Here is a 26241-nt window from a genome sequence, read left to right as displayed (position 1 = left end):
ATGCTTAGTGTGTTAGATTTTTGTCGAGTCCTGATGATTTTAGAATCAGAATCAGAATCAAGTTTGATCACAGGTATCTACACCAATGCTGGTGCTATACAGTTGGATTTGCATTACTTATTATATTGTTGGTGCTCACTGAATAACTTTATTATGCTGCTGAACTCAAGTGTAATGGTTTTGAACAATTAAAATAGTTTTCATGTTTCTAAAGCTGGGAATCACATTTAATCCTACAGAAGAAGAAAAAACAGGATACTTATTAAGAGAACATGAAATGAATTTAAGCAGTGGAGCGTCAGGTTTTGACCCCCTACAATTCAGTCCCCACCATCTCTATGTAGACACTTCAACCGTGGCTATTGGCACTTATATTTGTGAATTAGTGTGTGTGTGTGTGTGTGTGTGTGTGTGTGTGTGTGTGTGTGTGTGAGTGTGTGAGAGAGAGTCAGTTAGCAGATGAAAGAGCCATTAGAGCTTATGAGTGTGTATTTCAAAGGTTCCCTATTATGCAAAATGCACTTTTGGATGGATTTTATACATAATTATGTGTAAGGAGACAGAAAATACAACCCTCTCTCTTTTCCTCCTTACCTACATCTCTAAAAACGGGGGTACAAACGTGCTGATCCAGATTTGCTGTCCTTATGACATAATAACCGAAATGTGGACTGGCTTTACATTGAACTCCTGGGAACGTCCACGTGACACGTCCCTACCTATCGTCCGCAATATATAGTCGCGAGCTGAACCCCCTCCCCAACTCTGTGTTCAGCAGGATGTCTGCAGGAGGGACTTAGAGTTGTTGTGTATATAATACATATAATGTCTCTGTTCTAGTGGTAAACACTGAGAAATGTTTCAGAAATAATGCTGGATGTGGTTTGAAACATAATATGGGGTTTAATCATGGCAGCGTTTAGCTGAGTTACTCTGTCAGAAACTTCTCTATTCAGAGGAGATATCGTGACGCTCCAAAGTGGCGTGGCCAGCTTCAGCTCAGCTCAAATTTAAAGTTACAGTCCGAGAATCAGCACTTCAGGAACAGGGCTGAAATAGAGGGGGGTGAGGCATGCTACAATGGGGGATCTGTTAGGTATTTTGAGCAAAACACTTCACAGACAAGTTTTGTATAGATATTGCCCAACAATATATTGTTCAAATATAGCATAATAGGAGATTTTCAATGAGCTGGATCTCTGCCCAATGGACAGTGCTGCTCAGCAGGGAGCAGCCCATGGATGTGTGGATCAGCTCTCTGGATCAGTTCACACATGGTGTCGTTCACGAGCGTCCAGTGTGGGTCAGATAATGATTGGGGATTTTGGGACTTCCGGGATTTCACATATTGTTTCATGTTAAGCTGTAGAAAACAGATCAGTTAATACATTGTCCGTCCCAAAAAAAGTCACACACTCTTAAATTCTGTGGACCGCCTTAAGCTTTGAGTACGGCACGCATTCGCTGTGGCATTGTTTTGATGAGCCTCTGCAATGTCAAAACATTCATCTCTGTCCAGAGTTGCATTCATTTCCCCAAGATCTTGTATTGAAGATGGCAGAGTCTTCTCCAGCACATCGTAAAGATTCTCAGTGGGTCAGAGGTCAGGAATCTGTGGTGAACCTGACTGCAGCAATCCCAGATCAGACCACTTCCCCCACAGGCTTGTACGGTAGGCACTAGGCGTGATGGGTGCATCACTTCATCTGCCTCTCATTTTACTTTGATACGCCTATCACTCTGGAACAGGGTAGATCCGTGTTCATCAGACCACATGACCTTCTTCCATTGTCAATCTTTATGCTACATAGCAAATTGAAGTCTTTTTTTTCGATTAGCCTCATTGATCGGTGGTTTTCTTATGACTACACGGCTGAAGCGGCCAAAATCCCAAAAATATATAAAATATATACAACTCAAAACCAACTGCCGCTGAGGCACCCGTCAGCAAATATTACACATGGGTTTAAAGAAAGGTCCGGGAAAAAGTAATTTCTGTGCATTTTATTGTCACGATGCCAGATAGCAGAGACCACCACCTGTTACCAAATTATAATCACCAGGCTCTCTCTCCCCAGGTGTCCAAAGAGTGCTATCAAAACAAAAGCATAAAACAATTTATTCGATCACTTGGATTACACAAGAATGCAAACGTAGATTTACAATAAACAAAAACAGCAATAAAATAAATGTATAACTGTTAAATAAATAATATAAGTCTGCATATAGCTCCATCAATGGCTGTTCACTCCCAAACCCTTGTGTTCCCTTCCCATTTTGTGTTTGAAAATGCTCTTACCTTCACTATTAAGATAAGATAAAATAAGAATTACTTTATTAATCCCAAACTGGGAAATGTTAGTGTTGCAGCAACATAAGACAATACAAGGCATAGAAAATCATTTGAAATAAAAAGAAGGAATAAACAATGCTAAAGTGTCGACATCTCAAAGAAGAAATAAAAATAAACCAACATTAGAGAAAAAATATATATACAGTTGACTATGAAGATAAATAACCTATAAACTGTCAGACAAGTAAACACTATTGAAATTAACAAAATATACTGCAGGATATTATATACATAATAGTGCAGTGAATGGAATATTAAATAAAGTATAACTGTACGACGTAAAGTGTAAAGTGTGCATGTTATGTTCCAGTTCACAGAGAGGCTATGGAGCAGAGAGTTATCTGCCAGCCAGAGGTGAGTTGTTATACAGGGTTATTGCAGTGGGCAGGTATGTTCTCCTGTATCTGTTCTTGTGACAGCAGAGCTGGAGCAGTCTGTTGGAGAAGGAGCTCCGCTGTCTGTCCAGCTGCAGGTGGAGAGGGTGGGTGGGGTTATCCATGATTGATAACAGTTTGTTCAGAGTCCTCCTCTCCACCACAGCTTCAAAATTGTCCAGTTCAGGGACGTGCACAGATATTTGGAGGGGCTATTGCTCTATACTGGCAAAAAGGGCCTCCCCCCAATTAAGATAATTTTTTAAAGCTCTTTGCATTGTTGTAAGTGCTCAATTAATGAAAGCATTATTACTGTCTCCTTGACATTATAAAGGAGTTCAAAGATGGAGCTGTCTCCAAAAGAAACATTTTACATATATACAGTATATTCTTATTTGTAAACAGAATTGTTAGAATCAGAATTAAGTAACATATACACTTCATTCTTTAATGCTATAAAAACATACTAAGTTAACTGAACACTAGTGCAGTGCATTTAAATGGATTGTGGCTGCACTCAGGGATTGTTGTGAGTCCCAGGAATTAGACTGGAGAAGGTTATATATAGTCATTCATGTGATAATAAATATGTTGCCTACTTATATAGAATATTTACAACCTGTTGTAAAGTCTTTGGGAACCAGTTATCTGGCCATCTTATCCATATTAGACTACAGCTATTAGTAGTATTTTACTTGATCACCAAGCTTTCAAATGTGTTCTGAACTGGAGGCTTGGGGTTAGCCCCTAACAGAAAATGTAAACTTCACTCAGCACAGATACAAGCTTTGCATTTATCACTGATATAATATATTTGTTTAATGAGTTATTAGTGTACTCCAATTTATGTAGTTGCTTGACATAATCACAGTGCTGCAGTTGCCCTGCTGGCACATTTTATCCAGCTCTGCAAAGCTGCAGTCCTTTTAGCTGCCTCTTTCAGGTAACTCTCTCTCTCTGATTCATTCCCCTCTGTCTTGAATCACTCTAAAGCACAGAAATGCAACATTAGGCTATGCATAAAAATAAAAAAAACAATTATTACTTTAACAAATTTGAACAGTAGTTCACATCATCTCATAACAAAATAAGCTAAGGCGACTACTTGCATTCTGAACTGATTTTTAAAATGAAAACCAGGGACATTATTAGTTTTGCGGTCCATAGCTCATTAAAATATCTAATGTTAGTAAATATTAAAGAAAAAATGGGGACAATTCTGTTTTAATGTAGTTGATCATTGTAACTGCTGAGGAGACATACTTCTAACTAATTACCTTAAATAAACTCACTAATTAATGAAACCAGTTCAATACACATTATTCTTATTCTTATCATTCTTTATGAGCGCAGTAACGGTAAGGTATCTTAATAAGTCCCCTGGTTTGTCCCCTATACTCTAACTGCCATGAGAAAACTCAAAATCAATCGTGTGTAATCACACACTTAGCAATATAGAACATAAATAATAAAACCTTACCTGGTTTAAAACACTTTCGTGGTCATACTGTGTGGAATTAGTTCACACTGAAACGAGTTATTCATTCAGAATTACGCGGGCAATTACATTGGAGGAGGAGGAAGAGGAGGGGGAGGAGGATGAGAAGAAGAAGAAGAAGAAGAAGAAGATTTTTAAAAAACACTTGATTTGTCTTTTCCCACAACAAAAGTCAGAAAAAACAATACATTCCATTAAAATCAACAGTTTTTCATGAATAAATAAATAAATATTATTTAAACATTGTTACCATAAAAGACCACACACACTACTACAAACTACATCTTTTAAAAATTCAGCACTAAAGAGTTGTTCTCCCCAAGTGAGCACAGAACCTGCCCAACAGCCCACACATCCAAAAAACCCTGCAGATTATTGGTCAGTTTGTAGTATGCATGCTCCACCCTCAGACGCGCTGCCACCAGCCCCCTCAGACAGAGCACTACATCTGTCCATCCCACTACAGCAAGTTGATTTTTCCGACTTTTCCAGATCGCTAATTTAGCATTAGCAAACAAGAAATTTACCAAAGCTAGAGGTTTACTCTTTTTCAGGCTGTATTTGGGGCCATGGACAAATAGTGGTATGGTGAAAACCTCCCCTAACCCCTCCGCCCACTCCTGTACCATTTGTTTTACACCAGCCAATCGGGGACAGGACACTACCAAATGTTCCAATGTTTCTGCCATGAAACAGTACGGGCAGCCCCCCCTTGTGCCTGGGTCAAAATGTGCTCTATATTTATTTGTGGCAATTGCTCCATGTATAATTCTCCATTGGATGTCAGCCATCCGTTTCTCGACTGGAGACTTATACAGGATACGCCAGCTGCCCTGAGGGGAAAAACCCAAGCCAAACACATCTGTCCACCTCGACTCCTTGACGCCTGCAAGTGAACTGATGTTGAGCACCTTTACACAGCAAGAGTATAGCTGCTTCCCACTGCAGGAGCTGAAAGTTCCAAGTGTCAAAGTCCTCAGGGACAGCAGGAGACCTTCCTCTTCTCTCCATTCCCCCACCGCAGGACCCACACTCAAGGGAGGGAAGATGTACTCGTATCCCTTTCTCCACTGGTCAGCTAGATCCGTATTCCGAGCGAAAGTCCGGTGGGATGGCGACAGCGAATGCCACACCTCATCTACCAAGTTTTGTAAAACTCGGGTTGACCGAACACCTGTCACTTCAGCCAGTCTTTCTGTAGAGATCCCTGTCAAATGGCCCAGTTTTACCAATCCTGCTTTGATGAAACCGCTCCTAAGGGTGGCCGAAGAGAAGGGGGTTCCAGAAAGAAAACCACTATCAAACAGTGGCTCCTCAAACAGCCACATCCCAGGAGGGGCGTCAGGTGGTCTGGAAAAACTCAGGATCTTCCAGGCACTGATGAGTGAACTGGAAAAAGGCGCAGTGGCCTTGAGCAGAAACAGGTGTTTATCAAAACAAAAACCCCCTGCCTTCCAAAGCAACAGTCGGGCCATAGCCAGCCAGCAGGGAGATGACCCATACAGCAGACGCTGAGCTGCCTGTAGTCGAAAAGCAGCAGTCCTAGCCGTGATGTCCACAAGGCCCTGCCCCCCCTCTGCCACAGGTAGGTACAGGACCGATGCTGGCACCCAGTGATGTCCCGACCAGAAGAAATCCACAAGGAGCCGCTGCAGTTGTTTCATGAGGTCCGGCGGTGGGGTTAGTACCTGGAGTCTGTGCCACAGAGATGAGGCGACCAGATTGTTGGCTATGAGAATTCTTCCCCTGTAGGACAGCTGGGGTAGCAGCCATTTCCATTTGGATAATTTAGCTTGCACTTTTCCCAGCACTACCTCCCAGTTCTGTGCCACAATGTCCCCAGTCCCCAACCAAACTCCCAGGACCTTTAAACCCTTGTTTCCCCACCTGAGGTTACCAGGAAGACTGGGCCTATTCTCTACACCCCACTGACCTACCAAACAAGCCTCGCTCTTCTCCCAGTTAACTTTGGCTGAAGTAGCCTTGCCATACAGAACTAGACTGTCTTGTAGCACCTGGATGTCTTGCTGACCCTGGATAAAGACACTGACATCATCAGCATAAGCTCATACAACCACAGGGGGGCCCTGAGCTGACTCTGGCATACACAGGCCCCTCAGCCGGTTCCTAAGCCTGTACAAAAGGGGCTCGATGGCAATACTGTATAATAGGCCTGAGATAGGGCAGCCCTGCCTGCTCTCCCTTTTAACTGGTACAGGTCTGCTCAGCCCTCCCCCCACCTTCACAATACAACATGCATCACTGTACAGCAACTTCACCCAGGACAAAAAATTCTCCCCAACACCAAAAGCCTGCAATGTGGCAAACAGAAAGGAGTGATCAACACGATCAAACGCCTTCTCCTGGTCAATAGAAATGATACCAACATTTAGGTTATACAGCTCACAGACGTCAAAAGTGTCTCTCATCAAAAACAAATTGTCCACAATTGATCTGCCAGGAATGCAATATGTCTGATCAGTTCCAATAAGAAGTTCAATAAAACACTTCAGCCTGTTGGCTAAAACCTTTGACAGTATCTTATAGTCTGTACATAACAGGGCCACAGGTCTCCAGTTCTTCAGCAGGGTTAAATCTCCTTTCTTAGGTAACAGTGAAATCACCGCACGCTTACAGGAAGGTGGAAGAGCCCCTTTTCCAAAGGACTCCTTAACCACGTCCAACAAGTCATGTCCTAAAATACTCCAGAAGTGTTTGAAAAAGTCTGCAGGTAAGCCATCTGTGCCTGGAGCCTTGCCGGAGGCCATCTGTGTCACTGCAGAGGTCAGTTCCTCCAGAGTAATGTCGGAACCCAGGGTGTCACTTTCTGCTGAACTCAACTGTGGAAGACCCTGAAGAAGTTCATCAGCAGCTTCCACATCGCAACCTTCAGCTTTGAACAGGTCTGTGTAGAAGGACACTGCGTGTCTCCTCATCTCAGCAGGTTCAGAGGTTACTTGTCCATCTGGAAGATGTAAACATACCATCTGCTTCCTTTGGCCCACAGACCTCTCCAGGTTGAAAAAAAAGGTGGTTGGTGCATCAATGTCTCTCATGGAAGTAAAATGTGCTCTGTTCAGAGCTCCTTTGGCTTTCTCCTGAAGAAAACAGTTAAGCTGTTGTTTTTTTTAGGAGGGACTGTTCTATGTTTTCAACAGACACCCTCTCTAACTCACTGATCTCCCTCTCTAACTGCTCTATAGCCCTTCTAATGTTTGCAGTGGAGTAGGATGTATACTGTTGGCAGAAAACTCTAATCTGAGCCTTTCCTACCTCCCACCACTGACTCAGGGAAGGAAAAGAGTTTCTCTCTGATTTCCAGTTAATCCAGAACAATTTAAAATTGTCACAGAAATTGAAATCTTGTAAAATTTTAACATTAAAGTGCCAGAACGATCTAGGTTTTTCTGCAGTGGATAAAACCAAATCTAAGGAAATTAGATGATGATCTGTGAAACCAACAGGTTGGATGTGACAGTTCACTGCTCGAGCGATAAAAGAGGCAGACAGGTAAAATCTATCTAACCTGGCTGCACTAACGCCTCCATCTAGCATTCTCACCCAGGTGTATTGTTTAACTGAGGGATGTTTCATCCCCCACACATCAACTAAGTCAGCCTCTCTGATCACCTGTGACAATAAAAGGGAAGACTGAGGATGAGGCTCTTGTCCTATTCTGTCTAAAGTGACATTGGTGCAAGCGTTCCAGTCCCCCCCCAGTATAACACACTCCCCCTGTGTCTAGCTTGTCTCTTAGAACCTGAAACAAAGATAAGCGTTCAGAGCCTCGATTGGGTGCGTAAATATTAATAAAAGTGAAAAAAAACTGTATAAGTTCCACTTTCACCATCAAGACTCTACCTGCCACTGTCTCCGTGCTGGAAACAAGCTTAACATTTAAAGAGGGGGAGAATAAAACAGCTACCCCAGCACTAAGGGTAGAGCCATGACTGAGTACATACTGACCCCCTTACCACATTACCCAGTCTCTTCTTGCTGATCAGAGCCAGCCGGCAGCTCCTGCTGTGTGTCAACAGCCTCCACCTGTCTCACAGCACCAGTCCTCACCTGTCCTGCTACAATATCCTCCACCCTTTTACCTGTTACCCACATTTTTAGCTCCACTCACCACACTCTCCACCGTCCCGGTTTCTTCTCTCACAACACTCGTCTGTACTAAGTCTGCAGCCTCCGGGGCCCCCGGAGCTGATCCCGGGGCTCAGCCGCCCCGGGATCAGCTGCCCCAGACGCACCAGGTGGAGCGGTGTGCCGTCTATGTGGACATGCAATGCGTTTGTGACCCAACTCCCCACACTCAAAACGCTTAACGTTCCCAGAGCTGGCATACACCATGTAGAAACCATCTTCGTGTCTCACACGGAAAGGCACATCGAGTGTCTGAGTTGGACAATTCAGAAACATGAACACTTGTCTCTGCAGAGATTGAACATGTTTCAGTTTTTCGTCTTTACACCCCAGAGCAACAGTGCGGAGATTACTGGCAAACTTACCAAACCGCTTCAACTCCTGTTCCAGCGCTTCATTCGGGATAAACGGAGGAACGCCGGAAACGGTGATCCGCGTGGACGGTGTCTAGGGTTGGCCAGACATCCGGCTTTTCAAGCCGGACGCGTATTTGTCCTCCTTCTTGCCAAATACGCGTCCGGCGCCGGACGCCGGACAGGGCATTGAAAAGCCGGACTGTCCGGCCTAAAGCCGGACGTCTGGCCACCCTAACGGTGTCGCCAGCGGTGAAACCTGAATAAATTCCTCATCTAGGGTTAATCCGCTCTCGATGAGTTCCGTGACGTATTTCTGGTCTTTTAGAAAGACCACGACCGCTTTATTCATGCGGGAAGCATATGAAATGTTTTCATGACTGACCTGATCCCCCACAGCCAGCAGCACCTGCTCCACGGTGCTGGAGGCCTGAGCCACCAACCGCACTCCGTGTCTCAGAGACACCGATGGCGTCCCAGAGGGCGTCATCCCCGCCACGAGGCACGGGAAAACCACCCGTGAAAACCAACTAACCTACTTTACAAAACTAAAAATAACCCAACAAATGATCATACAATCAAACACAGTAGAAAAAGAAGAACGAAATAACGTTCCAAAAACAAAGTTTCAAAAACCCCTCTTCCCTCTTCCAACACACCACCACCGAAGCAGAAGCAGAAGAAGAAGAAGAAGAAGACTTTTTTGACTTTTACAAAAACACTTTATTACAGGTTTAGCAAATGTACATTTACATCAAATACAATAAAAATCAATTTACCTAGAATAGATAAATAAAAAAGCTAAGCCTCTAAAACTTGTGTAAAGTGCAAATCCTCATTAACCACAGAACATACAATGTCTTTATAGCACCAACGTTGTTTAAAAGCTTCCAAGTCCCCGATGTGTTTATAAAAACGATGCTCTAGCCAGAGTCTGGCTCTGATATTGCACAGCCAGATCGCTTTTGCTTCTTGTCCCTTTCAGTTTTCCACTCTGTTCTTCCTACTGAGGTAGATAGCCATTTTAGCTTCACCAGAGAGGTAGTTTAGGAGCTGCCACTTTTTCTTTGCTTGTCTTTCTGTATGGAGCCCCCATGATAAACACACTCTTGGTAAAAGCTATACTAAAAAGACTAAAAACCAATGTTAAAAGTGAGAAGAAACCTGTGAGTCTCTGGCACTCTGTAAAAACATGGAAAACAGTCTCTCTAAAACCACAAAATGGACAGTTGTTACTGACAGCAGGATTAATGATGGAGATAAAAGAATTGGAGGCGATAGCGCCGTGTACAATTCTCCACTGGAGGTCGGCAGTACGTTTTTTTTAAGGGAGGTTTGTACAGAATCCTCCACCTCCATTTTTGTTTTTGGTTTTTACAATGCTCATGTATATAGTCTTTTTGTCCGCTTTGTGCATGGTCATTTTCTCTGGGTTTGCAACCTTGAGCAGGGGGCCCGTGCAGGTATATCTCCGGGAAAGGGTCTGTTGGGTCTGGTTTGGCTCTGCCCTGTCCATAGCTCCTTAACAGTCTCTGTTCCTCAGCGCAGAGGCTCCGGCTCCATGTTGCAGGATCCTCTGGGCCACCCGGACAGAGTGTAGACCCAGCAGAGAGCCCAAGGCCCAGGCATCGCTCAGCTCCAGCCCCACTGCATCCACCACCTGCTGAAGGCTCAGGGTCCCAGATCTGCACAGCGCCACCGTCAGTCCTGGTGTCTCGTTGCTGCTAACGTCCAGCCTGGCTCCATGAATCAGAGGCTCTTTTAACAACCAGTGCAGAGAGTCAGTCTTTGGACACCTTTTATGGTTAAAAAGGGCCCAAGACTTAAAAACACCTTGATAAAAGGGAGGTAACCCACTTAACTTTAAAATGGTTAAATCAGTTAAAAACAGCTGCATTCTAAGCGTGAGTAACCTGGGGCTGGATGCTGCTCGGTTTTTACTCACATCTCTCCACACTAAATCGGCCGGGCCGGTAAGATACCTTTGCAGAAACTGCACTCTAAAAGTGGCTGTTCGGCTGGCCAGGTGGACAAGGCCCTGTCCCCCCTCCTCTCTAGATAAAAACAGCACCCCCTGTGGCACCCAGTGTAGCCCATCCCAAAAGAAATCTACCAATCTCTTTTGTATTTGGGCCAGTAGGCCTGAGGGTGGGTCTACACAGGTAAGGCGGTGCCACAGTTGGGATGCCACAAGGTTGTTTAAAACCAAAACTCTACCTTTAAAAGACATCAGCGGGAGCAGCCACTTCCATTTGGACAGTTTTTCCTCAATCTTCTCTGTGACGTTCTCCCAGTTCTTCTGGACTATATTTGTGTTCCCTACGAACACAGGTACTTTATGCCATCTCTTTTCCATGTCATGCCCTGGGGAACAACTTGGAGACCGCCACGCCACTCACCGACAGCGAGGGCCTCACTCTTCTTCCAATTGACCCTCGCTGCCGATACTGAACTAAAATCTGTCACAATATTGGTTAAAATGTCTGCATCCCTCTGGTCACTAATAAAAACAACGGTGTCGTCAGCATACGCAGATAAAACCGTGTTTCCATTAAAACCAGGTAAAAACAGCCCTTGCAATTTAGAGCGTATTTTGCAGAGGAGGGGTTCTAGGGAGAGTGCATAGAGCATCCCAGACAGAGCACAGCCCTGACGGACCCCTCTACACACTCTAAAAGGAGCACACAGCCCACCGTTGAACTTCAGCACACTATCAATCTTATTGTACAAGACTTTGATCTTAGCTATGAAACCAGCGCTGAACCCAAACTTCTCCATTACTTTCCAGAGGAAGCTGTGCTCAACGCTGTCAAAAGCCTTTTCCTGATCTAGAGAAATCCGACCAGTATTAATGCCCAATGAGCTGGAGACCTCCAAAACATCTCAAATCAGGTGAACATTGTCCACCATGGACCTTCCGGGCACACAGTAGGTCTGGTCCCGATGGATGACCTGCTCAATAGCTCTCCCCAACCTGGTGGCCAAAGCCTTGGACAGAAGCTTGTAATCCACACACAGCAAAGACACAGGGCGCCAGTTTTTGATTCCTGCAAGCTCCCTTTTTTTGGCAGCAGCGTGATCACCGCTCTGCTGCAGGACATTGGCATAGAGCCAGAAGCCAGACTCTCATTAAAAACGTCTAACAGGTCATCAGACAAGATGTCCCAATACGCTTTAAAAAACTCAACCGAGAGGCCATCGATACCAGGAGCCCGCCGTCCCTGCATGCCTTGCAGTGCGGCCTGCAACTCCTGCGTTGTCAACAGCCCTGCGAGCTGTGAGTTGGCCTCCTCAGAGACCTGAGGTAGTTCCGCACAAAACTCCTCTGAGAGCGTTTCGTCCTTGTTATATTCACTCGTGTAGAGGGTGGAATAAAAGCTCACAGCTCGCCTCCTGATCTGGCTTGGCTCTGTTAATTCCTGCCCTGTGTCTGACAGCAGTGAGTGGATTACCCGCCTCTGTCCATTCTTTTTCTCCAGGCCAAAGAAGAAACTAGTGGGAGAAAAAAGTCAGTGAGAGGCATATCGTAAACCCAACAGGAAGTCGGCCATCTTTTTTTGAAGTTCAACTTTCCACTTTTGAAGGGTCCAAACAAAACATATGTACTCATACAGTTTTATTAGGATCGACTACAAATGTGGCCAGTACCACCAAAAGACTTGAATAATCCATTGTATTTTCTACGTTTTTGCAATTTCCATACGATCTTGCCTTGGCGTGGGCGTTCACGCCAATATACAGGAAGTAGCTGTAACACGGCCATATTTAGTCCTAAAATGACCAAATCTCCCATGGGTGATTGGAGTCCCGGCTTGAAGACAGCTGCTTGAAAAGAGTCACGCATCTACATAGCGCCCCCTGCTGGGACTAGAAATAACAACTATTGGGAAAAAAATTCCTCCCCCTCCCAGATTATTCACATCTTATTGAAATTTGATCTGATAAGCCTTAAGAGGTGGGAGAAGCACCATATTAAAGCTGTGTGTCTGGGAATAACGGCTTGGCTGTGGTAGTGCAACAAATTAAGATCCACTGCAATAAGCAAAGGAATGCTATAGCTCACCTCTACATGGTCAAACCCTTCCAAAACTTCATATTTCTGATAAGGACCATGTCCTGAAGACATCTATAGCGTTATTCAATCACAGGTGATTCTGTTGATTTTTAATGAATTCTTCAAATGTTGATTGAGATGCAGTGTTAACATTTGGAGACTTGGACGTGCAGGGAAAGCACGCAGAGAGTTGACATTTCAGTGATTATAAGAGCAGTACATGTTGCTGAACCACAGTGAAAATTGTGCAAATAGGAGATTTGATTGAATTTAAACACATTTTTTTAATTTGTGATTTTGATTGCGCAATAGTTTTTTGTGCCTCCAGCACTCTTGACCCCTCCTCTTTTTATGGCCCCAGCTTGAGTGACAGGTCTGTCCAGCTCTGTCATGCAGAGTGTTGTGGTCTTTATGGACTAATGTTAATGCGTGTTTGTATGTGTGTGTGTCTGTGTGTGGATGTTTATTTATGTGTGTGTGTGTGTGTGTGTGTGTGTGTGTGTGTGTGTGTGTGTGTGTGTGTGTGTGTGTGTGTGTGTGTGTGTGTGTGTGTGTGTGTGTGTGTGTGTGTGTGTGTGTGTGAGAAAGAGTGTGTGTTGGTATGTGTTTGTGTTTTTCTGTGTGTTATTTTGCTGGTGTGTGTGTGTGTGGGGGGGGGGGTGTGTGTGTTTATTTCGGGAAATGTAATGAGGAAATCATTTCATCGCTCCTGCAAAACAACAGTGGTGGCGATATGTAGCTCGCTTGCTTGCGTGCTCGGAACAAATTGTGTTGAGGATATGGTTTCAAGGTTTCAAGGTTTTATTGGTCATATGCACAACATATACAACATATATGTTGTGCATATGACCAATAAAGCTCTCATAAAAACATGTGAAAATCTCTCACACACACATATGAAATGGTCTCACACACACATGTGAAACACTCTCACACACACATAAGAAACGCTCTCACACACACATATGAAACGCTCTCACACACACATATGAAACGCTCTCACACACCCGTGAAAAAAAAAAAGAGGAATTTCAGTTGAAACAGAAGGCATTTCACTTGAAACGGAAGGCGTTCCAATTAAACATGAAACGGTTGAGAACAAACAGCGCATTGCAAAATACAGGCGAAATACTATTCTTTGTTGAGATGTCTTCTCAACAGCCCGCACGTAGCCTAACTGAGGCAGCGCGAGGTCAACAATATATTGGCCTCAGCGGAGACCATTAGAACGCTGTCAAGTGCAACCACAATCGTGCAGCAACCGACCGTTCCAACTCCAGGTGAGGACACCGTGGACGGTCACCTAGCATCGCTCTTCCCATCCCGCAGCGGGCAGCGGCCAGCTACAGCTCCTGTTGGGAGAGATTGTGCACCACGTTATCAAGCACAACATTGCTTTGGCACATGGACATCTGGCACGAGGAAAACAAGGTAATTAACAAACCGTTTTGAGTGTTTTGGTTTGATGTCATTTAAATTTTTCAACTTTTGGTTGCGTATTGGAGACAAAACTTGACTGAAGTTAATAAAAATGATATGTGAGATAACTTTACTGCCAGGAGAACCAGGCTATTAGCTCCAGAGTAAGCGGAAGTTAGCTAGCTAGTGTGCTAAATAAAGTTATAGTATTTTAGTTCAGTGGCATTAATTAATAATGTGGAAACTATAATTTTCTTCCCAAATGAAGAGCATTGTCGGTTTTATCATTATTGTTAATAACAATAATAATAATAACATTAACATTGTTATAACCTTCACAGTGGGAGATATGGACCTGTGCTGGTGACTCAGATGCACTTAATTTTTGGTTTAAAACATGAAAAAAAACATTTGCTCGTTTTATCGTTTTTAATTAAGGGGAAAACTGATCATACTTTAGTACCCTGACCTACTGTTTTCTCATTATTGTTTTATCATAGCAGTATGACTTAACTGTCTGTCTTCATGTAGTCGAATAGAAGACTTATAATGCATAATACATTCTTATTTCAGAGCTAGGGCACAGCAGCATGGCCATTTCAATAAGGACGCGATACTACTCCCCAATCCATCATTGGATGTAGTGTGCAAACAACGTCCAAAAGTACGGTTACACAAACATGGACATATCCTCAGTGCCTTTGAATTCCAGAAGGCCTGGGACCACCGGACTGTTATTGATCACATCAGACATGGTTTTGGTGAGCATATTCCGGAGGACGTCAGGTAAACCCTTTTTTTTTCCTTCTTGCATTGTTAACAATACAACAATCTTTATTTAAAGAGCACTTCACTATTTTCAAATTGCAATCATCATTTATAAAAACACATAAAAGTTGAATTTGGTTCAAAATGTACAGGATTCAGTCACACACCTTATAGGAGCAAGAACCTGACAGACAGACAGACACACACACACACACACACACACACACACACACACACACACACACACACACACACACACACACACACACACTAACACAAGCATACTGTTACATCATATTGTTAAGCCCTTAGCCGTAAAGTATTTCTTGTTGTTGTAATATCCTACATCTTCTTTGTAGCCTCCAGCTTGTAATGTCTTGTGGCAATAAGTTGGTGTCCCCTAAGATCCAGGAGGGTCAGGAGCTGAATGAGATGCTAATCCACAAGGTATTTAAAACCAAAGCCCTGTATGTAAGACCATCAAGGACCCTTTTAGTAAGTTTGCTTTTTTGTTTGTTTTACCACTTAATTAAATTAAGTATAATTACCTTTTGAAAATAAAATCTTTACTTTAACCTGCTTATAGCAATTTAAAGTTTATATTAAATTCAAATAGAGCAATTTAATTGAGAAGAGTGTGAACAAAGGCTCCCTATTTTAATCGGTTAAGTAATTACTTGATTTTTATTTAAGGTTATTTAATTTCAAAGTCTTACTTTTTTGCTTTTGATATATTATTTTGGGTTTTCTTTCTTTGTCTTTCAAAGACTGACTCAGAGGAGGATAGTGAACATTCTACCACTGACAGATCAACTGCTAAGGACAGTGATGAGGATTGTTGTGAAATCCTGCAAATCCCTGCAGGCATGAGCAGCTGTGTCACCACCAGGGCAGCCTCAAGAGCAATGAGAAATAATGATCCCTGTACTGGCAATATTGATGGTGAAGGCAATCCTGGCACTGGCACTGGTATTGATGATGATGATTATAATGATGACGCCACCAACCACCCAGCTACCAGTGCTGTTCGAAGGAGTAGATTAGTAGTGGAAGGAGTGGATGGCGGCCCTGGCACAAGCAGTCAAGATGGAGGCTGCCTTCCAAGGAGTGATGGCAACCATAGGACTAGCGGCCATGATGACTACTCATCATATTAAGCACTTGTGTCAACTCTTCCTGACGACTCCTCAGATGACGAGGAATTAAACAAGGCCATTATTGCCAGTATGGAGTGTCCAATGTGAGTAGCCCACACAGACTGCGAGCGTGAGAGATCAGGATAACTAATAAGGATGTCATCTGATAATTGACCTTTAAATTATTGTGACGTACACATTGAGGATCATTTGGATGCTTGCAATGACGAAAAAAGGGTTATTGTAAAATGTGTAACTTTACAGTGTTTTTGATCATTTTTGTCTTTATAGTGCAGAAAAGGTCCCGAGTCAGGAGATACTGCTGGAACTCTCAAGCAAATATATTACAAAACGACAGTGCAGGTTCAATATAAATCCCTCTGCTGTCTGGGAAGGAGCCATGTGGGGTTTCCAAAGGGTATCCTATGACCCCAACTTGATGATTTCTGTAAAGTTCTCGGATGACATGGGGAAAAATGAGGAAGGGATTGATTTAGGAGGGCCAAGTAGCGAATTCTTGAGGCTGCTGATGGAGACCATTGCCAGATCCGCCATGTTTGAGGGAAAAGAAAACATCAAGAACTTCGCTCTTGACAGTACTGGTAATGTCTTGTTGTTTTTTTTATTAATAATGGGAGCTATTTTAGTGTGTGGTGATTTTTACATGCAAACTGATTTACAAGTTATTTAATAACACATCAAATCCATGATTTTATGTAGCAATGAGTCTTTACTCATTTTTCAATATTACATTTCCTTTTATATGATTGTTTTGCAGCTCTAAGAGAGGACCGGTACTACAACGCTGGCAGAGCCATTGCAGTGAGTTTGGTGCATGGTGGTCCACCACCAAACTTCCTGTCACCAACAGTGTTTTCGCTTCTTGTTGAAGGTTCAGCAAATCCAGCTGTAGAAGACATAGCTGACCCAGAACTCCTTGAGAAAGTCAAAAAGGTCAGTTGGTAGTTAGTTGACATGTTATATTCCATTAGAATTAGGTAATATTACAATGTTCTCTTGCTGTTTTACATTTTGAGAGGCAGTATCAGTCCTGCCCAGTACATTGCTGAATGCCCACTTTCCATGTGTTGTAGTTTGAGTTCCACCACAATCCAACAGACAAGCCAATTATAATTTCTATGTTTTCTGTCACATTGTAGCTATGTGGGAAAAAAACCCTGAACCTTAATCAACTGTTAAGGGACCATTTGTTATCATGTAATTATGCAGTCCTCTAGTGTCTGGGTTTTTTACTAATAAGTTATAAGCATAGCAAGTAGCCCCCATAACAAGCCAACCTGCTGCTCCTTGTGATGCTAGGTATCTGAAAGTACCACGGTTGAGGAGCTTGAGGAGTCAAAGGCACCTCTACTTGAGTATCTGGCTAATGCAGGATGTCTAAGGCCTGTGCAGTCAATCAGGGACAGGGAGCTGCTGGTACAGGACATAGTGATGTTTCAGGTTGTCCACAGGGTCCAAGGTCCATTTCAAAGGTATTCAGTGTTGGTTATTTCGTCAGGTTAATCAGAATAGGAATCAGAATTTGAATTATTGACCAACATGTTGTAGGATTTACTTCACTAAAACTAAAAACTATTAGTTGTATATACAAGTAAGTCACACATTGACAATTCATAAGTGAATTAGGAACCCTATTTAAATTATGCAAAATTAGTCAAATGTTTCCATGTACTTTGTACAGATTCTGTGAGACATCCTGACAGCTTTAAGCCCCTGTTTTGCTATGAGGCAAGTCTTCTCACTGCTGACCAGATGGACAATCTCTTCAGCATTCAAATCTCTCCAGAAGGGAGCAACAAGAGAACTGCAGAAGAAATGGTTGTAATGTCCTGGACAGACTATCTCCAGGATGCAGAAGGTAATTGATAGTTTATACTACTCGTAAAATGATGCATCTATTTATATTTTTACTTTAAAAATAGTTTTTTAAACATGTTAATTAGACCAACTACCACTTAAATTGTTTTTCTGTTTTTTTGTATAGAAGAAGAAGGGCCATCCAAACTACAAAAAATATTGGCCTTCTCAACAGGAACATCTGTGGTGCCACCCATCGGCTTTTCCCCAACACCTTCTGTGGAGTTCATTCACAAGGGAAAGGACGACTATGCCTCTCTACACCATTGTTCCCTATGGCCAACACATGTGTCAACTGCATCAGGTTGCCGCTACATGTGTCATGCAAAGTCTTTGTTTGACTTTGCTTTAGGGAACACTCATGGGTTTGGCAGGTCATGAATATACAGTGGTGGAAAAAAGTTTTCAACGTGTCAACATTTCTTTTGTTAAATATTTTAATGTTTTTCTGATGCAGCTATTCATTTGAGATTTATACCACATATTGGAATTGACTCAATAAAAGTCAATAAGTAAAGCTACACAGGTAAAGACATTTACATGTGTGTTTAATACTTTTTCCTGTGTTATTTCACTTTGTTAAACACGTTTTATGGAATGGAATGTTACGTTTCCTTTACCTGTGTAGTTTTATTAAGTCAATACCAATATCTGGTTCAAATTTCAAAGGAATAGCTACATCGGAAATATGTTTAATGAAAAATATGTTGACTGCATATCTTAATGGCTCAACTCTCAGAGTTTGCCTGTGTCTGTATAGGGTTCTTCGACTGACTCCAAAGCATGATGCAATTCCCTGCCATGTCATACCAATGGACACACAATGAGAAATCTGTTCAGCGGTTACGCTGTATTGGGGTCGATCTGGATGGCCAGTCAAGGTTGTTGGGGGTATTAGATTGTTTGTCACATCAGTGGATCTCCGTCTGGCCTCATGTTCATGCAGCAAGTTGCGAAAGCATCTATACAATGATCCTAGTAGGTCACTGACATCCATATTATCATGACCATACCTCAACACAGCAAGAAATGCAGATAGAGTTTGTGTGTGGTCATCGAGCACTCGAAAAAGCCTGACCTGATCCAAATTGTTGGATTCTTCACTTGCAGTGACTCAATGCATTGCAAAGCACTACTGAAAAAACTTAAAACATCCTCTTCATTACCTCTCACTGCAAAAAATAAAGTTTGGACTTGGAAAATAATGAGGATCAGATGAACATTCATTGTGGTTGAAGTTGACTCCTTCACTCCTAATTCCCTACTGAACTTAACATTTCATATGTGTATGTGAGAGCGTTTCACATGAATGTGTGAGAGCGTTTCAGGTGTGTGTGTGAGACCGTTTCATATGTGTGTGAGAGTGTTTCATATGTGTGTGTGAGAGTGTTTCATATGTGTGTGAGTGTTTCATATGTGTGTGTGTGAGAGTGTTTCACATGTGTGTGTGAGAGCGTTTCATAAGTGTGTGAGAGCGTTTCATATGTGTGTGAGAGTGTTTCATATGTGTGTGTGAGAGCGTTTCATATGTGTGTGACAGTGTTTCACATGTGTGTGTGAGAGCGTTTCATGTGTGTGTGAGAGATTTCCACATGTGTTTATGAGAGCTTTTGGTTTCAGTTGTGTGTGTGAGAGTGTTTCATATGTGTGTGTGGGAGTGTTTCACATGTGTTTATGAGATCTTTTGGTTTCAGTTGTGTGTGTGAGAGTGTTTCACGTGTGTGTGAGACCATTTCATATGTGTGTGTGAGAGATTTTCACATGTGTTTATGAGAGCGTTTGGTTTCAGTTGTGTGTGTGAGAGTGTTTCACATGTGTATGTGAACGGTATTTCTGAATAATGTCGCTAGGGGCCCCTCATACGCCTGCGTGGATCCTTGAAGTACCCCGGTGTGCGCTGACTTGCGAAGCACCGTTCACCGCTGCTTGCAGCTTTAATTATGATTATTATTACCTTAACTTAAATGTTATACCTGGTATAACAAATACAGGACGGATAATAATACATTGAAACTATAATAAAAAGAGATGGATGTGAAAACTACATCTCAGGTTTGAAGGTATTCATGTGATCCGGTGACAGTAAACAGCGTCGTTTAAAAGTGGCGCTGGAGTGAGCGGGGAGATCCCAATTCATACCGAAGGACTCCACTGTCCTCGTGTCTCCTCCGCACGTCTCTCGCTCGCATCTTAAGGGGGCGGAGCTAAGACTCGAGTGACGGAAAGGAGAAGGCCAAATAAGCAAAGGGTGAACCTAGTGTTTACTTCCTGCCTGTCTTCTTCTTCCCTTTAGAGCAGGGGTGCCCAACTCAATTTCGGGCCACATTAGCATTATGGTTGCACTCAGAGGGCCGGTTTTAACTTTAAAACAATACAAATATACATATATATAATATATATAAAATAATGTATTATATTACATTATTGCCTCTGCATTGGATAATTATTGGTTTTGGTAATAACTACACCTGAAAGCAGAAGGTGTGTCACTTTCACCAGTCACTCACTGTTTTCAGGGATGGGGAGGGGCGGTGAGGAGGATCAGAGAGGACAACGATCGCGGAAGTTTTCCTCCTGACTTCACAAACTTTACTCACGTATTTACAAGTATTTATCATCTGAATTTAGAGAAAACAAATTCATAAGCTGCAAGTCCAGACCTCATATCTTTCTCATATCACAAAAGTGGAAATAACCGTAATGCAAGTTTATTTAGAAAACATAAATCCCTTTGTGAATGAGCCGTAGCAACATCGGACTGACTCTAAAAGAGCAAGTCATTCTGTGAGGATCAGCCGTCTGTTGGTTCTGGTTCCAGTGTTTCTTGTCTCGGTTGCTGAAACAGACTTCGCTCGGTGTTTGGCGCTGTAACTAAGCTGCCTCACTCGACAGTGACTGAAGTCGCTTCAGTGCGCATGTCACAAAACGAGATAAATTGTGGGACATGTAGTTTATGGGCAACGAGCTTCTGTAAAGGGGCGTGTAGCCATATAATAAACGTATTATATTCTTTGAAAACTCTCGCGGGCCACATATAATGAGTTTTCAGGCCAGATTTGGCCCACGGGACTTGAGTTTAACAAGTATGCTTTAGATGGTCAATGGTAAATGGACTGTACCTTTATCCAATCATTGGAAGTATGTGAAAGTGTGCTTAGGTTTCTGTGAGTATGAAAAGTGTTTTGTGTCTCCAGGTGTCCGTGGTTTTCCAGAGATGGAGCATGCTGCTACTAACATCCACTACACCCTACTGCTGGCCTGCGTCCTGGTGGCCTTCTCGCTGGGCGCCATCTTTTCGGGCTTCCTAGTGTCCTGGTACTGCAGACGCAGCGTCGTTCAGCAGGCCAGGAGGCTGGGGAAAGACCCGGAGGTCCCACACACCTTATCCCTACGATCCCTCGCTAAGCTCAATGGACTGCTGGACGGACAGAAGAAGGTAGATTATCTGCATAAGTAGAATGTAGGAAAAGAGAATGTAATTAACCATTATCTGAGTGTGTAACTGCTACCAGAACATGAAAAGGGTCAAATGAGAACAGCAGCACACTGAACCAGAATAGTGATAGCAATGAACTTCATGTCCACAGCAGGGAGCGGGACCAGCTGGTAGAGGTTGTGTTTTGTGGTTTTGGAATAGTCAGAGGATCAAAAAAGTGCTTAGACGTAGGTAAGGAAAAACACAGACTTTGACATAAAACCTTTGTCAATTCAAACCGTTTTCTTTTCAATGCAGCAGACCTGCTACGTTTCTCAGCCTTTATGAAAAGAAGAAGATTTAATGCACCAAGTAAATGATCAGGTTTCTTACTGCTCTTCTTCTTTTGTCATCTGGCAGGAGGACAAACATGACGTGTCCATCGCCAAGATGTACAGCTCCTTTATTCCCAACGGCAGCGCAGAGCCTCACTGCTACACCCCCGCCCTCCCGGGCCTGCCGCTGGGAGACCCCGAGCTCAGCCTCTCCCAGGTAGGACAGCTTACACTGGGACTACAATCATGACTTTTCGGCCCCTATTCTCAGGGTCTCCCAATCCAGACGTCTCCATCGTGTCATATCATTGTAAAATAAAATCGAAAAACAATTGCATACAAATGTTATGAAGAGATCACAGTGCATCATGAAAAAGCAATGGTTATGCGTGCCATAGGGTCAATAAAAACTATTTTAAAGGTCAGAAGTTGAAATGTCATAGAAAGCAATTAAAAAGTCATAACATAAGTAAGTAATAAAAGGTCTTAAAATATGTTATGGTATGTAATTCAACATTTAAATAAATGTTGTCATGTACCATGAAAGAGTCAGAGCTTAATTTCTCATTAAAATGTGATAAGATTATTTAAAAGTCACATCAAATGTCATTGAAAGAAATGTTAACAGTCCTGGTGCAGGATGCACGGTGTCTTACAGAACAGATCCTTCCTGTTTCCTGCAGCGCCTGTAGACAGAAACATGATGATTCTATGAATGTGTCATTTCTAATAATGTGTGTAATCTCTGTTCAGTCTCTGTCTCAGGGAGATGGAGATCTGTCCGGCCTGCCCACGCCGCTCTGTACCCCCAAGCTCCCCATCAGGAACCTGAAGGCCCTCAGTCAGCACGAGAGGAACCAGAACTGCAACAACCCCGCGGACAGCAGCCACAACCCTGAGCCGTGCGGCTCCGGATCCAGCCTGGGTTTCATGGCTGTCGTCGGGAACTCTATGACAAAGCAGGGGTTGCCCTTCTCCAATCAACATGGCAGTTTGAACCATGGAGCAGCACATACCTCTTCAACTTCCCTGCATCTGCCTGATGAAATGAACAACTTAAAAGATGTGTGGGCAGAAGGAGGCGGAGGACCACCTCATCACCACCACTCCCAGCAGTCCCTGCCCCAGGCCGGGGGGGGGCAGTCGGCACTGGACGAGCTTCTCAAACACATCCATGAGGTGAGCGCGTCGGGGACCGGCGGCATCAAGGTGCTCACCTCGACCTCCTCATCTGGAGCACAGCGTCATAACAACCACCCTTATTATAATCATAACCCCCACAGCCAAACCAGCCCCCACTACTACAGCCACAGTCATCACCATAGCAACCACCACAACAATAACAGCAGCAACGGCGTTCTCCATCAGCAGATCCCAGAGAACAACTCGGCTCCTTATTATAGTACCTCCACTTTGCCGAGGGACGCTCCCACTCAGAACTCCTCCTCCTGCTCCTCTGCCTCCTCCTCGTCCTCATCCTCTGACAACCCCACCTCCTCCACCTCCATCCAGTCATCCAACTCCTCAACGGCACTCCAGCAACAGGCCATTCCAGAAAGACCTGGAAGAACAAATGTATCAGTCACACGACACCACTCCCAGCGCCACTTGCTCATCAAGATGGGGCGAGGGGTGGGGGGTGTGCCGCGTCAACACAGCTTTAACCAGCAGACGCCGCAGCAGGCACACTTTTTGGCCGGGATGAACACCAACAGCAGCAGCAATGGCCCTCCAGGCGACAGCGTTGCGGCTAACATCAGCAGAAACGCCCCTGGCGGGGGGGAAAGGCCCCGGGGCCCCAGCGCCTGCCTGACTCGGCAGCACAGTTACAGTGAAGGGCCACATATGCAGCAGGCGGCAATTGTCCGCAGAACACTGTCGCTTAAACCCGAGGTCCCGCCTAAACCGTTGTTCCTTCCAAACACAGCAACATCATCCATAGCAGAGGCGGGAAATTACAAATACTGAGGGGTGGGGCTTCACTCAGCACTCTGTCTGCAGGGCTCCTGCTGAATCATTAAATTAAAGCAACGGAAAAAAGAGATTTCTGAGCTTTTTGGCCCTTATTAAAACCACACTGAATCTGCTGAGGATCAAACGACAAACAAGGTCTTTAAATCATTTCTACAATACGAGGGGGCTGCTAATGGCAAATGTCCCCTCACCACGGACTGCAGATCAAACTGGCGAGTCTGAAAAACATTCCAGAAACAGGGTGAAAATTAAAATCCATGATTCACGCAGTTTCCTTATGAGCGCTCTGATCTGCTGTCCGGCTTTGGCACCTTTTGTAATCTCTGCTTGTGCAAAGATTACAAAAACAGTGAATGGTACTGTACAGCCCCCACCTGAACTGAATCTGGGACTGTGGGGGTGTTCACACTCCTTTTCTGTGATTAAACTGCTACAGAAAAACTACTGAATGGATGTTTTTGTTATCACATTCGGTGGAGCTTTTTAGAACATCGAGACATCAGCATCACAAGAGAAAGAGGATTCTGCTTCATGAGCTGCAGTCTAAAACTGAAAAAGAGATACAGTCCAGAGCAGCTGTCACTGATAGTACAGAGGGAGTCCATATATCAGGATCTGACACTCAAATAAAACATAAAGGGAGCGTTTGATGTATATGGTACGGAGCTAAGAAGGAAATCGGATAAATGATCCCTTCAATTTAGAAATTCATGCTCTCAGTACTTAAAGTCCGTAATGTGTATGGTTTGAATTACTAATTTATTTTCTTACTAATTAATGTTAATATTGAATTAATAATTTCTCAAATTACTAAATATGCCCTTTCTTTTGCTTTTGTCTTTATCTATAAAGAGCTTCAAAAGCTCTGAGCTGCCTCTATAATGTGATCTATAAAATATGTTTAAAGAGATGTGAAAATGCATTAACTGCATTAAATCCAAGAGGCTGTTATCAATTTATTATCAATATCCGATGTTTTCTCATCTCCTGCACTGAGCGTTGAAGTTTTGACTTCTCCAGACACCAGCAGATCAGAAGGGGAACTACAGGAGAGACCGCACTTCTGGTTCTCTTGCCTCTGCTGCAGGGGGCTTCATTCACATAGTTTTCACTGTACAGGTTGATCAACTACTGTTTTATATTTTCTAACATAATGTCAAAAACAAGCAATAATCATTGAAGTTATCATGGTAGCAACATGTCCATGACCTGCATGCAGGCAGCTCGTATAGGCCCAAATATGTGTCTTTAAATGGACACGCACATGTAACATCAGTGTTATTTGTTGTTAGATTGAACAATAAATTATTATAACAAATATTCTTGGCTACATATTTTACCTTGAGGCCGGCAGGACTGGTGCTCTGAATCTGAACATCTGAAATAAGAACGTTCCAGTTCCGTGCTGGTTTAGGTTTGTTAATTTACAACGTGGATACATTTCATTCCTGTGGACTATTGGGAGATTGGTAAGTGAACAGAATATAGAACTGCAGCTGACATGAGGCCACAACCAGAGTTCCACTCACGTACATTTAAAACGTTTTTTATCATTTTGGAGTTGAAATAAAGGATATGTTAAAGCAGTCCAAACGGGCTTAATATTGGGCTAAAGGGCTAAAATATTGCTATAATCCAAATCTCAATTATCCACATCCCAACCACATATTAGCCTGGTGTTTTAGTGAAAATGTGTTTGGAAGTAGTGAGCGTGATCAAACTGCACCAGTTGTTTGAGTTAGTAAACTATATCAAAATATAAGTTTGCTACATTCATTCTGAACCCTCTGTTTTTCCATTCTTTGTTCACAGTTTTTTATTCAAATCAAGGTAAAACAGGGTAAGCTGGCCAAAAAAAGTTCACACACTCTAATATTCGTTGGACCGCCTTTAGCTTTGATTACGGCACGCATTCGCTGTGGCATCGTTGCCACAAGCTTCTGCAGTGTCACAACAATTATTTCTGTCTTGCATTAATTGTTCGCCAAGATCTTGTATTGATGACGAGAGATTCGGACCACTGCGCAAAGTTTTCTGCAGCACATCCCAAAGATTCTCAATCGGATTCAGGTCTGGACTCTGTGTTGGTCAATTCATGTGTAAAAATGATGTCTCATGCTCCCTGAACCACTCTTTCACAATTTGAGCCCAATGGATGCTGGCATTGTCATCTTGGAACATGCCCGTGCCATCAGGGAAGAAAAAATCCATTGATGGAATAACCTGGTCATTCAGTATATTCAGGTAGTCAGCTGACCTCATTCTTTGGGCACATAACATTGCTGAACTAGACCAACTGCAGCAACCCCAACCCCAAATCATAGCACTGAGGACTTCTCAAAGACTTAAGAGTTCTTAAACAGAGGATTAAATTATGTAGATTAAAATGCAAGAGAATATTTTGAGAACACTGAATAACAGTACATTTGTTAAACACTTCATATATAATCTTGTATTGTTTGTGACTGTTTTCTTCACATCACCCACTGGGAAGGACGTGAACATTATATCACTTAAAGTGTGCACAATGGAAAATAC

The 26241-nt window shown here is 43.1% G+C and overlaps 1 protein-coding gene across 1 annotated transcript in view; it reads left to right on the top strand.

Annotated features, from left to right (window-relative positions):
• LOC134874819 (semaphorin-6D-like) overlaps nt 1-24932 on the top strand; it is a 101320-nt gene extending 76388 nt beyond the window's left edge. Inside the window, exons 18-20 of the mRNA XM_063899035.1 lie at nt 21174-21415; nt 21815-21946; nt 22483-24932. Of these exons, the coding sequence (XP_063755105.1) occupies nt 21174-21415; nt 21815-21946; nt 22483-23697 (1589 nt within the window). The 3' untranslated portion in view covers nt 23698-24932. The remainder of the gene's footprint in view (nt 1-21173; nt 21416-21814; nt 21947-22482) is intronic.
• Nucleotides 24933-26241: the final 1309 nt, after the last annotated feature.

The sequence above is a fragment of the Eleginops maclovinus genome, chromosome 13 (assembly GCF_036324505.1).
Source record: "Eleginops maclovinus isolate JMC-PN-2008 ecotype Puerto Natales chromosome 13, JC_Emac_rtc_rv5, whole genome shotgun sequence".
Taxonomy (NCBI): domain Eukaryota; kingdom Metazoa; phylum Chordata; class Actinopteri; order Perciformes; family Eleginopidae; genus Eleginops; species Eleginops maclovinus.
Note: the sequence above shows the minus strand (reverse complement) of the source record. Positions and strands in the feature narration are given on the sequence as shown.